General features: G+C 41.2%; 1 protein-coding gene across 1 annotated transcript in view; it reads left to right on the top strand.

Moving 5' to 3' along the window:
• The window catches only part of Fras1 (Fraser extracellular matrix complex subunit 1), a gene marked incomplete at its 5' end in the record, with an annotated part of 247,779 nt that overhangs the window by 108,724 nt on the left and 126,285 nt on the right, over positions 1 to 12,770 (top strand). Inside the window, 5 exons of the mRNA XM_028773698.1 lie at positions 983 to 1,123; positions 1,754 to 1,894; positions 3,479 to 3,619; positions 6,476 to 6,746; positions 10,625 to 10,709. Coding sequence (XP_028629531.1) covers positions 983 to 1,123; positions 1,754 to 1,894; positions 3,479 to 3,619; positions 6,476 to 6,746; positions 10,625 to 10,709 — 779 coding nt within the window. The remainder of the gene's footprint in view (positions 1 to 982; positions 1,124 to 1,753; positions 1,895 to 3,478; positions 3,620 to 6,475; positions 6,747 to 10,624; positions 10,710 to 12,770) is intronic.

Here is a 12,770-nt window from a genome sequence, read left to right as displayed (position 1 = left end):
TCACCAGATACAGACATTAACATGATTCCCCAAACTCCCCCCCCCCCCCCCCCCCCCCCCCCCCCCACCCCCCCCACCCCGACAAAAATGACTGCCTAGAACATTGCTTCTCAAACACGAGCTCTCTAATTGGATCAATGTTTCCTGGGACATCAAAAGCACCAGCTACAGACATGATCATGATTAGAACAGCAAGACCACCAATGACATCAGTAGAGTGCTTCCTTGTGCCCTAGCCCCCAAGACTCCTGACTCAATGGGCCTGATGCTGAGCCTGATGAATATGTTTTTGCAATGTCCCTGGACTGTTGAAGTTCAAATCCAAGGCTGGCCTTACTGCACCACAAGCCTACGTGTCTCAGTTTTATATTCTCCCCATGCAGTGAACTGTGTCCTAATAGGTGCTTGTTGAACAGAGAAACATCCAAACGAGTTTGTTCTGCACTAAATGAGGTCTTCCAGTGTCCAGTAATTCCCTTCTTTCTGGAAAGTTCCTTTATACATCACTTGTTCTTTCTGCCATGCTGCTCCCATTCGGCTTTTAATGAGTCTGGTGTCATGGCAGCAGCAGCACTCTGATATCTCTGAGTATTTGGAGGTCAGGGTTAGGTCTGTGGACCAAGCATGCTCCCTGGGATAGATCTGGCATAAAGACCTAGAGTGGCCCGAGGCTGGAATATTCAGGCGCCCGTGAAACAATGCCAGGTTGATCCGGCTCTTCAGAAGCCCTGCTGACAAGCAGGCTCTGCACAGGCTTGGACTGCTCCTTGTGCATGCCTGTGTCTGACATAATTAGGAAATACCAAACCTCGAGAAGCATTTAAAGGCCTTGCAAGCCAGGGCCTCGTTACAGCTCGCTTATCCGACATCTCTTATGTTGTCCTTATTTTACCTCTCACAGACAGACAGTGGCCTCCTAATGGTTTGCAGAGACTGATGGGGGACCGAATGGAAGGTGTTCTAATGTAGGCTTTCTTTCTAGAGTGTGACTGGAGTTGTAATGCCTGTACTGGGCCTCATCGAACAGACTGCCTGCAATGCATGGATGGCTACGTTCTCCAGGACGGTGTGTGCGTGGAGCAGTGCTCACCACAATACTACCGGGACTCTGCCTCTTGCAAGCGTAAGTGTCAGCCTCTGAGTTTAAAGGAGCTCGTGGCAAGTTTTTCTTTGGGCTTTTCTATGCCTCCCAGTTTCCTTCCTCAGGGATGTCTCTGCTATCCGGGACAATTTCCTTTTCCCATCCCCTAGTAGAACACAAGCTAAAATCTGCTATCAGTATGACAACCATAAAGTTAAATGGCCACACAAACATTTCTTTGAACCATTAATTTTAGATTTCCTTAAACATTTAACAATCCTCTTCTCCAGATGGGAAGCTTTGTTTGTATACTTAGGAATCCGAACCACTGGAAAGACTGATAATTAATTACCATAAAAATTAATATCTGCCAATTATTTTTGTGTTTGTCTAGCATTTTCCATAATCTGATCCAAACTCCCTGGGATGAGTTTGAGACAGTATTTTCACTTCTGAGATGTAGGAAGAGCATGGTTTGTAAAGGTAGAGAGGCTAGTCCCAAGTCCTCCACTGAGAGCTTCAGCAGACACAACCAGGAGCTGGACTCCCTCACGCTTGCTGACACACTTTGCCTGCTGTAAGGGTCCCATTGCTCCATGACCTTGGCCATAAGTGCCAGAGCCCACTTGAAAAACTACATGGACTCCTGCTGACTTGACTTTTGTCTTTCAGGCTGTGACAGCCAGTGTCTCCAGTGCCAGGGTCCCCACAAGTGCACACGCTGTGAAGATCCATTTCTCCTCTTCCGAGCCCAGTGTGTCCAAGAGTGTGGGAAAGGATACTTTGCAGATCATGCCAAACACAAGTGCACAGGTAAGCTGGCTCTTTGCAAGGTGCTTTGGGACGAACTTGAGCATCCAGCAAGTCATCTGCACTGACTCTCAGGTAACCAAGACCATCTGACATAGAAGCAAAACAAAAGTCAAGGAGCTTGGCCTAAGTCATTGATTGCCTCCCATGAACATATGCCAAATGCTTGTTAAATAGAATACATGAAGCCAGACCAATAATTCTCTTGTACGAATCAATATTGTTCCTAATGGTCTTTGTAGAAACGAAGCCAACATTTTATGGAATGCAAAGCTTATATCGAATGACTGTGAAGTACCCATTAAAAGTGGATCAGTTGTATTGGTATGGATGTAGAACGTTCAGTGTGTAGACTAACTCACTCATGACCCCAGTATTGATATTATATCCTTAAGGAATATGATTTGAGCTATCAGTTAGTGAGAAATACTGATGCTTTTACTACTAGCCTGAAGTTAAGCCCAAAGCCTTAACCTTGTCTATGGGATCATCTCAGAAGAATTCCTACCTGATCTCACTTCTATTGAAAGCTGTTGCCAGGTGCATCCACTAGAAAGAATACTTGATGTTGAATAATAGTGCTATTAAGATGCACAGGTAACTTGAGTCTTTTCTAAGTACTTTGGGGAAAACTCATTGAGTTTTTTGTTTCTCTACATTGTCTTCATTTCTAGTATCTCATTTAATATTCACAATGACTTGGTGAAGCATGGTAGACAGAGAGAATCCTGTTTTATAAGCATGAAAACCAAGGTTACTTTGAAGAGATAAGGCAACACATTGAGCTCTAGATATCAGATTCCAGTCTAATGCCCTAATACTGTACTACATAGCTCTACCATAATAAATCCCAGCAAAGGAAGCAGGACAAGTGGGTGCAAAGCACTCTGTCTTTCCAAGGTTATTAACTTGATCAGAAGAAGAAGAAGCCCTATGGTTTAAGAGCTAGCACTCTAGATGAGGTTAATACTTACGGTCACTATTTTCATTCTCAGGTGACACAGCTATCACAGTAATAAGAACAGGGAAGTTGAGGACTGGTATGGAAGAATAGCTGAGTCCTGCTGGTGTGCCTGGCACTTCGGATTGTAATGCTTGTAATCCTCCAAACAATTGTCTGTATTAGGCACTATTTCTACCCTTAGTGTAGACATGAACATTGCAGCCCAGATAGTAAAAGGCACTTCAGGGTCACAGTTGGTAAGGGGAAGAGAAGGAATGGTAACACAGAGGAGCCTATGCTCTTAGTCTCCCTAAACGCCATCTCTCACAAGTCAGTAGGCCCTCTAGAGCATCCATCCATGTGTAGTGTTCTTTAGATGATGTCGCATAAGTTGAGGTGTGGATCTCGCTATTCTATTTCCTCCTTGGGGAGATCAGCTCCCTACAGACATCAGCAAGGAAACTGAATTCTCTGTTGTTAACAGTGAGGCAAGTATTTATCCATTGCTGGCATTTTGGCTCTTCTTGTTATAGTACCTCCATTTCCTTCTGTGGACCTATCAGGGGATGTACTTGACTGTGCTTGATGTGGTCTTACCAAGGGATGTGCTTGGTTGTGCCTTATTCATGTCTTCTTTCCGGCAGCTTGCCCTCGGGGGTGCTTGCAGTGCAGCCACAAAGATTGGTGTCACTTATGCGACCATGGTTTCTTTCTGAAGAGTGGCCTCTGCATGCCCACCTGTGTCCCTGGTTTCTCTAGCCACTCATCTAATGAAACCTGCACTGGTAAGATCATCTCTGCTGGAAGTCTGGTGATGTTACCAGTCCTATCTCTGTGCAAATGATGCATCTCCAGATACTGTTAACATCTGTTATATGAAACTCAGCGTTCCTATTGTGCTGAGACCCCCTGGTGCTACATAAGGCACTATTTGTAGAATCGCACTATTGTAGGATAGGCAGTTCGAAAGATCTAACTCCTGATTTCTTTGATCTTGGGATGAAAACAGAAGTACCCTGTACCCTAAAAGTCATAACTATCAGATAACAAATTTGATGTAAACCTAGGTACATTCCTGAATGGCAGCCATGCTTTAGAAAATCACATGCATATAATATGTCTAATGCATTGATTGTCTTCATGTAAACTGGTATAGCTAATTCAAACAAGGTGCTGTAGTGCATCTTTTATACACAAAGTGGAAAGGAGTTCTAAATAAATAGTGTGAGAAGGCTGGCGTATTAACTGAAGATGTTTGAAGTGCATTGATTGGAAGGTGTTCTGCAAGGAACTCTCTCCCTACACAACAGACGTCTCCCTTTAAAAAGCAAAGAGAAATGAATTTAAATTCAGCCCAATTTTGAACCTTGTAAGTTTCTTTTTGGGTAGATAAAGCTTGAGAGTTGTCCCATGGCTGAGAGATCCTGAGATTTTGTTAATCAATAATATGATGACTTTGTTATTTTTCATTTCTTGACAGTACCAGGGATTGAACCTAGGGCTTTACACATAGTAGACAAGAATTCCATCCTGAGCCCCAGCCCCAGCACTAATATGGAGCTTTTTCTTCCATGCTGAAAGTGTAATACATAGTTTGTTTCTATATCTTTGATCTCTACAGAGATTAAGACTTTTAAAGAAAAAAGATAGTACATCTCTGGATTCCTTTATTTGAGATCTTGATAACTGCAAGTGCTTGTGAGTCAGCTTACGACTCTTGGGATCCCAAACACATCCACTTAGGAAGATGGATTTCACTTTCATTAGGATAATTTTATGTAGGAGTCACCACCATGGAACTTGGTATTCCCAAGTTGTCATCTGACCTAGTTGTAGAAGGGCACACAGCTAGACAAAGACCTTGACAAACTACAATACAGGAGAAAGGATCGATTCTACATCACCGTTCCCAACTCATCAGATGTTTCATGTGGACAGAGATGATCAAACTTTTATGACACTGTGAATGTATTTCCCATGAATTCTGACTCTGAGCCATTGCCCTGTGGATTAACTGGTATTCTTCTAGGAATGGCATCAGACACCTGCCTCTTTGCTTACTTTAGCTGCATCTGATGTGATATGTGTGTCAGGAAAGGACCGTGGTTTTCAAACCTGCCAGCTCATTAGCATTACCTTGGTGTCTATAAAATTAATGAGACCCATCTCAGAGCATCTAATTCGGAATCTTTAGCTGTACAGCCCAAGCATTCCTGTTACTGTAAAACATCCCTATATGAATCCTTATTTGAGTTACTAAGGTATAAAATATACAAAAATTTCTATCCTTTAAACTATATTACACAGTAGTTTTTTAAAGTATATTCAAAAGGTTGTGTAACAGTCACTAACACCTAATTCCAGGTGTAATTCCATTTTCATCAGCCTAAAAAGAAACTTCATAACCTTTAGCAGCATCTATTCATTTCCCTGTCACTCCAGCCTCTGGCAATCACTAGTTTACTTTCTGTCTTTGTAGATGTGCCTACTCTAGACATCTCACATCAATAGAACCACCCAGTATACATCCTTTCATGTCTGGCTTCCATGTCTGACTCTAATGTCAAGGTGTATCCATGTTAGAGCCTGCCCCCGTACAGCTTCCCTTTTCATCTTTATGGATACTATGACTATGTATTATGGAGACATCACATTGTTTTGATCTACTTCTTCATCTCCATGTTTGCTTGTTTTTAAAACTGAATATTGAACCCATACGTATTAGGCAGGCCCTCTGCCACTGAGCCACGTGCTTAGCCTGTGTTTATGTTTTTAGCAGCTGTTTACTCTTTTTGCCTGTTTTGAGTACTGTTACTATGAACATCCACAGGCAAATCTTCATGTAGACATATTCTTGTAATTCTCCATGGTATCAACAGCAGCATCATTGGGTCACATGCTAACAGTATTTTATTTGAGGGACTGGCCAAATCTATTTCTAAATGATTGCCCTATTTTACATGATTAACAACAATCTGTGTGGATTCTAATTTCTTCAAGTCTTGCCAACAATTATTATTACCTATCCTAGCAGAGGTGAACTTTTCTTCATATAACTGAAGTTTTGATTTCCAATCTGGTGACTAATGCTGGATACTGTTTGTGTGCTTATTGGCCTTTTGTATATAAAACTTCTTCAGAGAAAAGCTTATTCAAATTCTAAGGCATTTTTAGTTTGCCCTTCATTGCTGAGATATAAGAACTGGTTATGTGTTGTTCCCCACCTCCTCCCCTCACCAGCTTGAGGATTTATAAACATTCTTTCCCATTCTAAAACTTATCCTTTTATATTGGTGTTTTGAAGTACAAACATTTTTAATTTTAATGATGTCAATTAAATTGATTTTTCTTTTTATCTTATACTATTTTGCCATATTCAAGAAATAATTGCTAGCTTATTTTTTAACTTCATTTCTATATTATCTTTCAACAAGTTTATAGTTTAACTCTTTCATCTAGTTATCCTCATGGACATCCAGCTGAGACACCTCAGGGTAGAAGGATGCTGAGGATGTAGGATATCCTACATCACTATTAGGTACCTCTGAATTAGCATTAAAGGCCTATTTCTTTAAAATAAATACATGGAATCCAGTTAATGACTATGACAAGACTGACCTTTAGGTTCATGCATTTTCTAGACAAAATGTACACTCCGAGTCTTCATGTGAATGGCTCCTTGACTCTTGGAATTAGTTCAATGAAGCCACTGGACTTTTCTCTCCTGAACATCCAACACCAGGATGGCCGAGTGGAAGATCTGCTGTTCCACATCGTAAGCACACCCACCAATGGTCAGCTGCTGCTCTCAAGAAATGGCAAGGAGGTGCAGCTGGAGAAGGCTGGCCATTTTAGCTGGAAAGATGTGAATGAGAAGAAAGTGCGCTTTGTGCACAGCAAGGAGAAGCTCAGGTGAGCCAGCCCTGTTGTCCTCTTTCTCAGCCCTTCCACCCCCAACCTCTTTCTTAACAGCCAGCCCTTCCCATGGGGAAGATCGGTACTCCACAAATGCTTCCAGCTGCCTGTCACTGGTCCCTGTAATTGCTTTGAGAGTACGATTCTGTTTGAGACATTTTCATTTTATCACATAATTATAGGTAATTCTCTGATGTGACAGGAAAATTCTGCATATAATTACCCAGGTTTTGGGTCCCACAGAACAACTTATATAGAGCCAGATGCTTCCACCATGTGAGGTCAGTGATAGGGAGCAATGGACAGGTAAAGGAGGGAGAACTGGCTTGTTGAGGTGTCCTTTGGGCCCTAGAATTTGGGAAGAAATCTTAGAGTCACACTTAGCTTTTTATTATCCACTTTATGAGATTAATTGTGGCTAATCTTTAAGCCTGATCCAGTTTTCCTCTGGTGCTATGCACACTTCTGGCTGTCTTCCCTACCCCAGCTGATGTGTGCTTCCAGAATGTAATCGAACATTAACATTAACAAGATCCCAAGAAAATATAGCATTATAATTAGCAGAGTGAATCTACTAAACAAAAACCACAGAATGAACCCCCAAGGACCAGCCCTTTGCATTCTCTGTCACTCTGCTCTACAAAGTTGGCCTGGATAGCTCACCATAGACTATGTGGGGACAAGGGGTTGCAGCCAATGAAAGAGTGATAAAAACATATATGAATATTTTCTACTCTCAACACTAAACGTGGATGTTTCTCTTGTTGCTTTGATTGATTGATTGATTGATTGATTGATATTTAGCCTAAAAGATACATAGAAAAATTGATGACAGTTTCTCTAGTTCAGAGCTTATGATTTCAGTAATCTGCACTGATCATATCACAGAAGCAAGAACAACTAACATTTATTGACTGCCCCTGTTGAGCCAAGCATTATGTAAAGCACTCCATATGAGCTGGGTAAATTATATTCCTATTCTGCAGCCTTGAGACGAGAATATGAGTCATTAGTACAGAGCTGCTACTCCAAGCCAACACTCTCTGACTCACTAGACCAGACCTTTAACTACAGTGATTTCTGCCTCCCCAGTATTCTAGTAATAGCAAGCCCATGCCTGTCCTCAAGGGGTGGAAATTTCTGTATAGCAAGGATACCCTGTTGTGGTGTGTTTAATGCCATCCAGCCACTCCCAAAAATCCTTCTTTACCACATGTGCTTATTGTGGTTGAAATTACAATAAGTATAGTTTTTATGTATCTGCATTTCTTCCCACACACATACCCCCTTGCACACCCACATATGAACAAAAATATGTACACACACGCATACCTCACAGAGAGTTATACAGGCCCTGAATCTACCTGCAGCCATTTACCCTGAATCATTTGTGGAAAAATGCTGAGTTCTATAGATAACCAAAGTTAACCTTCTTGTCTATTTAGCTTTTTCTACGTGTCACCCAATTTCTTGCAGAATTAGCTTTGCATCCTTAAATGGGATAAAACTCAGCAGTTTATTAATTCTTGTGATATTCTTTCTTGGGGTAAACATCCCATTTAATACTTTAGGCTTTTTTTTTTAATCTAAAAAAAGTCAAACAAATGAAATGATAAAAATTGTAAAATGAGATTGGGAGCGGCACATAAAAACATAAAATTATATGTCTCTTAATGAAACAAAAATGAAAAAGTCAATCTGACATACACATTTGTGTCTTTTTATGTTTTCATGGAAATACTGACTGCGATTAAGATAAGAATTCTTGAGAATGGAGTTTCTTTGGAATACTCTTGTGTAGTAAAAGCCAATCTGTAACAGTAGCCAGAGCAACTGGGATAAAGTGGGAGGCTGAACATTCTTAGTGGGACTTCACCAGTAACACTCTTACTGGGACTTCAGCCAGTAACACTTTTAGTGGGACTTCAGCCACCAAGATTTTTTTCCCTCTTTGTTCAGGTTGTTGTTTCATTCTGTTGAAGTTTAGGGTTTTGGGACCAGGGAGGGGTGGGATTGAAATGGGAATGCAAAGGAAAGGAAGACCTTGGAAAACAAGCAAGAATGTCTCTAATGCTTGGTTCTCAGAGCTAGAAAGAAATTCTCTTTTAAAGTGTCTGTTCCATGAGTGTAAACAAATGTGTATAATGTTGTTATTGCAATCATAGTCAAGATACAAAACAGTTCATCAGCCCTGCTCTGACCTCATTTTAAAACAACAGCTACTTCCTTCATCCCAGCCCCCGTGATCTGGATTTTCACCTCCATAGTTAACCCTTTCTAAAATGTCATGTGACTGGAAACACAATATGTAGTGTTTCATTTCTGCAATTGCTTTCCAGCCCAGCTCTCATATTTGACGTATAAGTAGTTAGTTTCAAGAATATCTTTTAAAGATCCATTAAGACAATGGGCACCCAAATAGATCAGAATCTAAAATCTCCTATAAAGTGTTGGTCATAGATTTCACCAGTTCACAATGAGCTGTGCTTGATTGGTCATTAAAGAGGACAATCTGCCTTCCCTCCTAATTGTGTCTAAAGCTCTTGATGTCTGTAGTAGGAAGTCAATCCACAGCAATGTGAACCTTCAATGGGTCTCTTTGGTTACAATTAGTTTTGACTAAGCAAAACAGTAAAACTACCCTAACTCTACAGAAGTGGCTCAAACCTCAGTGTCATTGAAAGCAGTCTCTCCAAAGTTAGTCCAGGAGCTAGAACTAGGAAGTGCAAGGAGCATGCAGTTCTTGTTCCATGTCTCCTCTACGAGCATTCCCTTCTCTCCTTCAGATGGGCTTGCTCCACATTCTCAACAGAATCAAATGATCAGACTGCGTGTCGGCAGGCCACTCCCAGTTTTTCAGAGGAGCCAGCCATCCCTTCTTTGTTGTATTCACAGTGAATGGGTGGAAGGAGACGGTAGGGAGTGAGAAATGGCATTATGCAGCCCAGTTCTTCAAAAGTTGTTGGGGTCTACTCACAAGAGTTTGGAAGACATTGGAAAGGATTGCTGGTCTAAGGGTGTCACTGAAAGCTGGTGGAGCTATAACCTATAGGATTCTTTTCTATTCTTTGATTGAACCATTTTCTAACCTGCGTTGGCCTGACACGTAAATTTTTTCTGGTGTGTGTGTGTGTGTGTGTGTGTGTGTGTGTGTGTGTTTGTGTGTGTATATGTGTGTTTGTGTGTGTGTATGTGTGTGTGTGTTTGTGAGTGTGTGTTCATCTTTAAAAACGATACAACAAAATAGTTGTGTTGTTTTGTTTTGAGACAGTATTTCTCTGTGTAGCCCTGCACTGGCTGGCCTTGACCTCTCTACCTTGCTAATGCTGGCATTCAGTGCATGCACCACTATGCCCGACTCCAGTTGTGTTATTTTAATGTTACAATGAGATCTTAGAACACAAAGTACTTTGAAATGTTTATTCTCTCTTTCTTTCTCTCTCTCTCTCTCTCTCTCTCTCTCTCTCTCTCTCTCTCTCTCTTCCCCTCTGTGTGCATGTGTGTGTGTGTGTGTGTGCATGTGTGTGTGTGTGAAAAAGACGGGGAGTATGTGTGTGTATGATTTCAGGCACATGTATGTGTACTATGACTTTCGAGGTCAATTCTCTCCTTCTACCATGAGACTGGATGAACTAATGTCGTCAGGTTAGATAGCAAATGCTTTTACCCAGTGAGCCACCCAACCAGCCCCATGAACAGTATTTTTAACTAGTTTCATCATTGGTACTTTCTATTTACAATGAACATATTGTAATACTGTAATAATTTTATCTAAAAATTTACATGAATACAACTTTAATATTTAATATTTTTAATCCTTTTCTTTCTAAAACATAGTGATCATGTTTTCTTTCCTCCCTTGGGGACTTCCTTAGGAAAGGCTACTTTTCCTTGAAAATTAGTGACCAGCAGTTCTTCTCTGAGCCACAGCTGATCAACATACAGGCGTTTTCAACACAGGTAATTACAACGCCCAACAGTGCACACGTTTACCTGTCCTTTGATCCTCAGGAACCATCCGGAGTCCCGCAAACTTCAACAGAAGTGATTGAGCTGAGTTAATCTCCTTGTAGTTTTACTATGAAATGCTCTTTGATTAAGTTTGTGTTCTTTGGATAATAGCGTTGACAATAATCAATAATCTTATGCTTCTCTGCCCTGTCTGTATGTGACATAATGATCAGTTGAATTGCCAATCCTGTGAAATAGTGTCCCTACTTTATAGTTGAGAGAACTAAGGGAATGGAGATTAGATAGTTTTTCTGGAGTGATCTAGCTGTTGAAGGTCCAGAGAGCTGGCTTCACAGTCTGTGTTCTAGGCCCTTACCTGTTGCCACTTTGCTGAACTAAGCTTGATATCAGACCTGCAGAAAAACTTAAAACTGCTCTGGTTGCTAGTGTTTTCCTTAGTCTTAGGTAATTCGTTTTCTCTCCACAGTCCCCTCTCAGAGGCATAGTAGTTCCAGTACTTAGAGGGTTCTCTTAGGAATGTACTTAAATTAAGTGTGATTGTACTCATGAGCCAAACATAGACCTGAGGAAATCAATGCAGAAGCAAAGAAATTCAAGAACACAGCCCTTATTTGGGTCTCTTCACTTCCCTGAGAAGTTGCAGGTACAGATCCAGAATTCATACAGAGGTAGAGGCTCTGAGCATTGGACTGGAGGAAGTGAACAGATGAAGTGTGCAAAAAGAATAAGAACACACTCATACATACACAATTCAAGCACCCCCACATGTGTATGCACATAAACACAAGTACACCACACATATGTGCCCATGCACACACACAAGCAAACACACACGTGCACACATGTACATGCACATGCATGCACACACATGTGGGCATACCCCCACAGCCACATGCACATGCATGCATACACACACACACACACACACACACACACACACACACAACTGTAGAATTCTCACTAGGCAAGCCTGTGTGACTAATCTAAGGACACACTAATTTTACATATTTTTTTCTCTATGCACTGAACAGCAAGAGGGTGAGCTATCATCTTCAGAAACAAGATGCCCAAAACCCCAAACCTCATCTCTTTGGTCCCAAAGTAAACTGACCACAGACATGGAATAACTACATAAGCATAAAGCAGTGGCGCTGACTGCCACATGACAGGGATACCTGCCTCAGCTCTTTTTAATACTGTCACATCAGAGGCAACTTGTCACTGAGGAGAGATTAGAAACTGATCTAAGTGTGTAAATCTTGCTTTAATTAAAGCTAACACCTGTGGCTGGAAACATGGGCCAGCCCTGAGACCTGGTAGCTTAGGTGTTCTTCAGGACTCAAACTCAGAAGCTTTGTTTTGATCTTCTTGTCTGGGGCAATACAGTTTGATCAGTGAAAGACCTGGGGTAGAAATTGGCAAAACCTTCTACTCTGAGCTGGTGTATCCCCACAGTCCCCTGGATTCTGGTTGTTCCTCTACAGTCAAGCAAACAAAAAATAATAGCTTGCTTTGGTTTTATTCATTATATGATATGCCTTGATCAACTTAACTTTATGAAGATGGAATTCTAGAAAGAAGTTTAACTTAATTTTAGTTATTTTAAGGATGTGTAATATTCTACTGTTCTGTTGACTTGGGGTTTTCTTATGTAAGTAGATTAGCTGTTTTCTGTCTATAGACTTTGGTATCACCCTTGATCCTCCATGTTTCAGAATGTGGGGGTCTATTCATTTCTCTGTATGAACTCACACACAGTGTTGGAGTTCTCACAGGGATTTTGAGTAGCTGCAACATTTTAGTGACAGATCAGTTACATTTCACATTGATGGACAATTGTGACTGCCAGGAAGCTAGGAGTAGAGTGTCCTGTGGTTTTAAAAGCCATTTGGGCTATAGAAGGCACTGTGTTATGAAGAATCCTGGACAGTTGAACTTCAAACAGAAAATCTAAGATAATGTTTTCCTTGTCTTCTGCCAGCTTGTTGCGCTCTCTCTCTCTCTCTCTCTCTCTCTCTCTCTCTCTCTCTCTCTCTCTCTCTCTCTCTC

Source organism: Grammomys surdaster, unplaced genomic scaffold, assembly GCF_004785775.1.
Source record: "Grammomys surdaster isolate TR1022 unplaced genomic scaffold, NIH_TR_1.0 233, whole genome shotgun sequence".
Classification (NCBI taxonomy): Eukaryota; Metazoa; Chordata; class Mammalia; order Rodentia; family Muridae; genus Grammomys; species Grammomys surdaster.
Note: the sequence above shows the minus strand (reverse complement) of the source record. Positions and strands in the feature narration are given on the sequence as shown.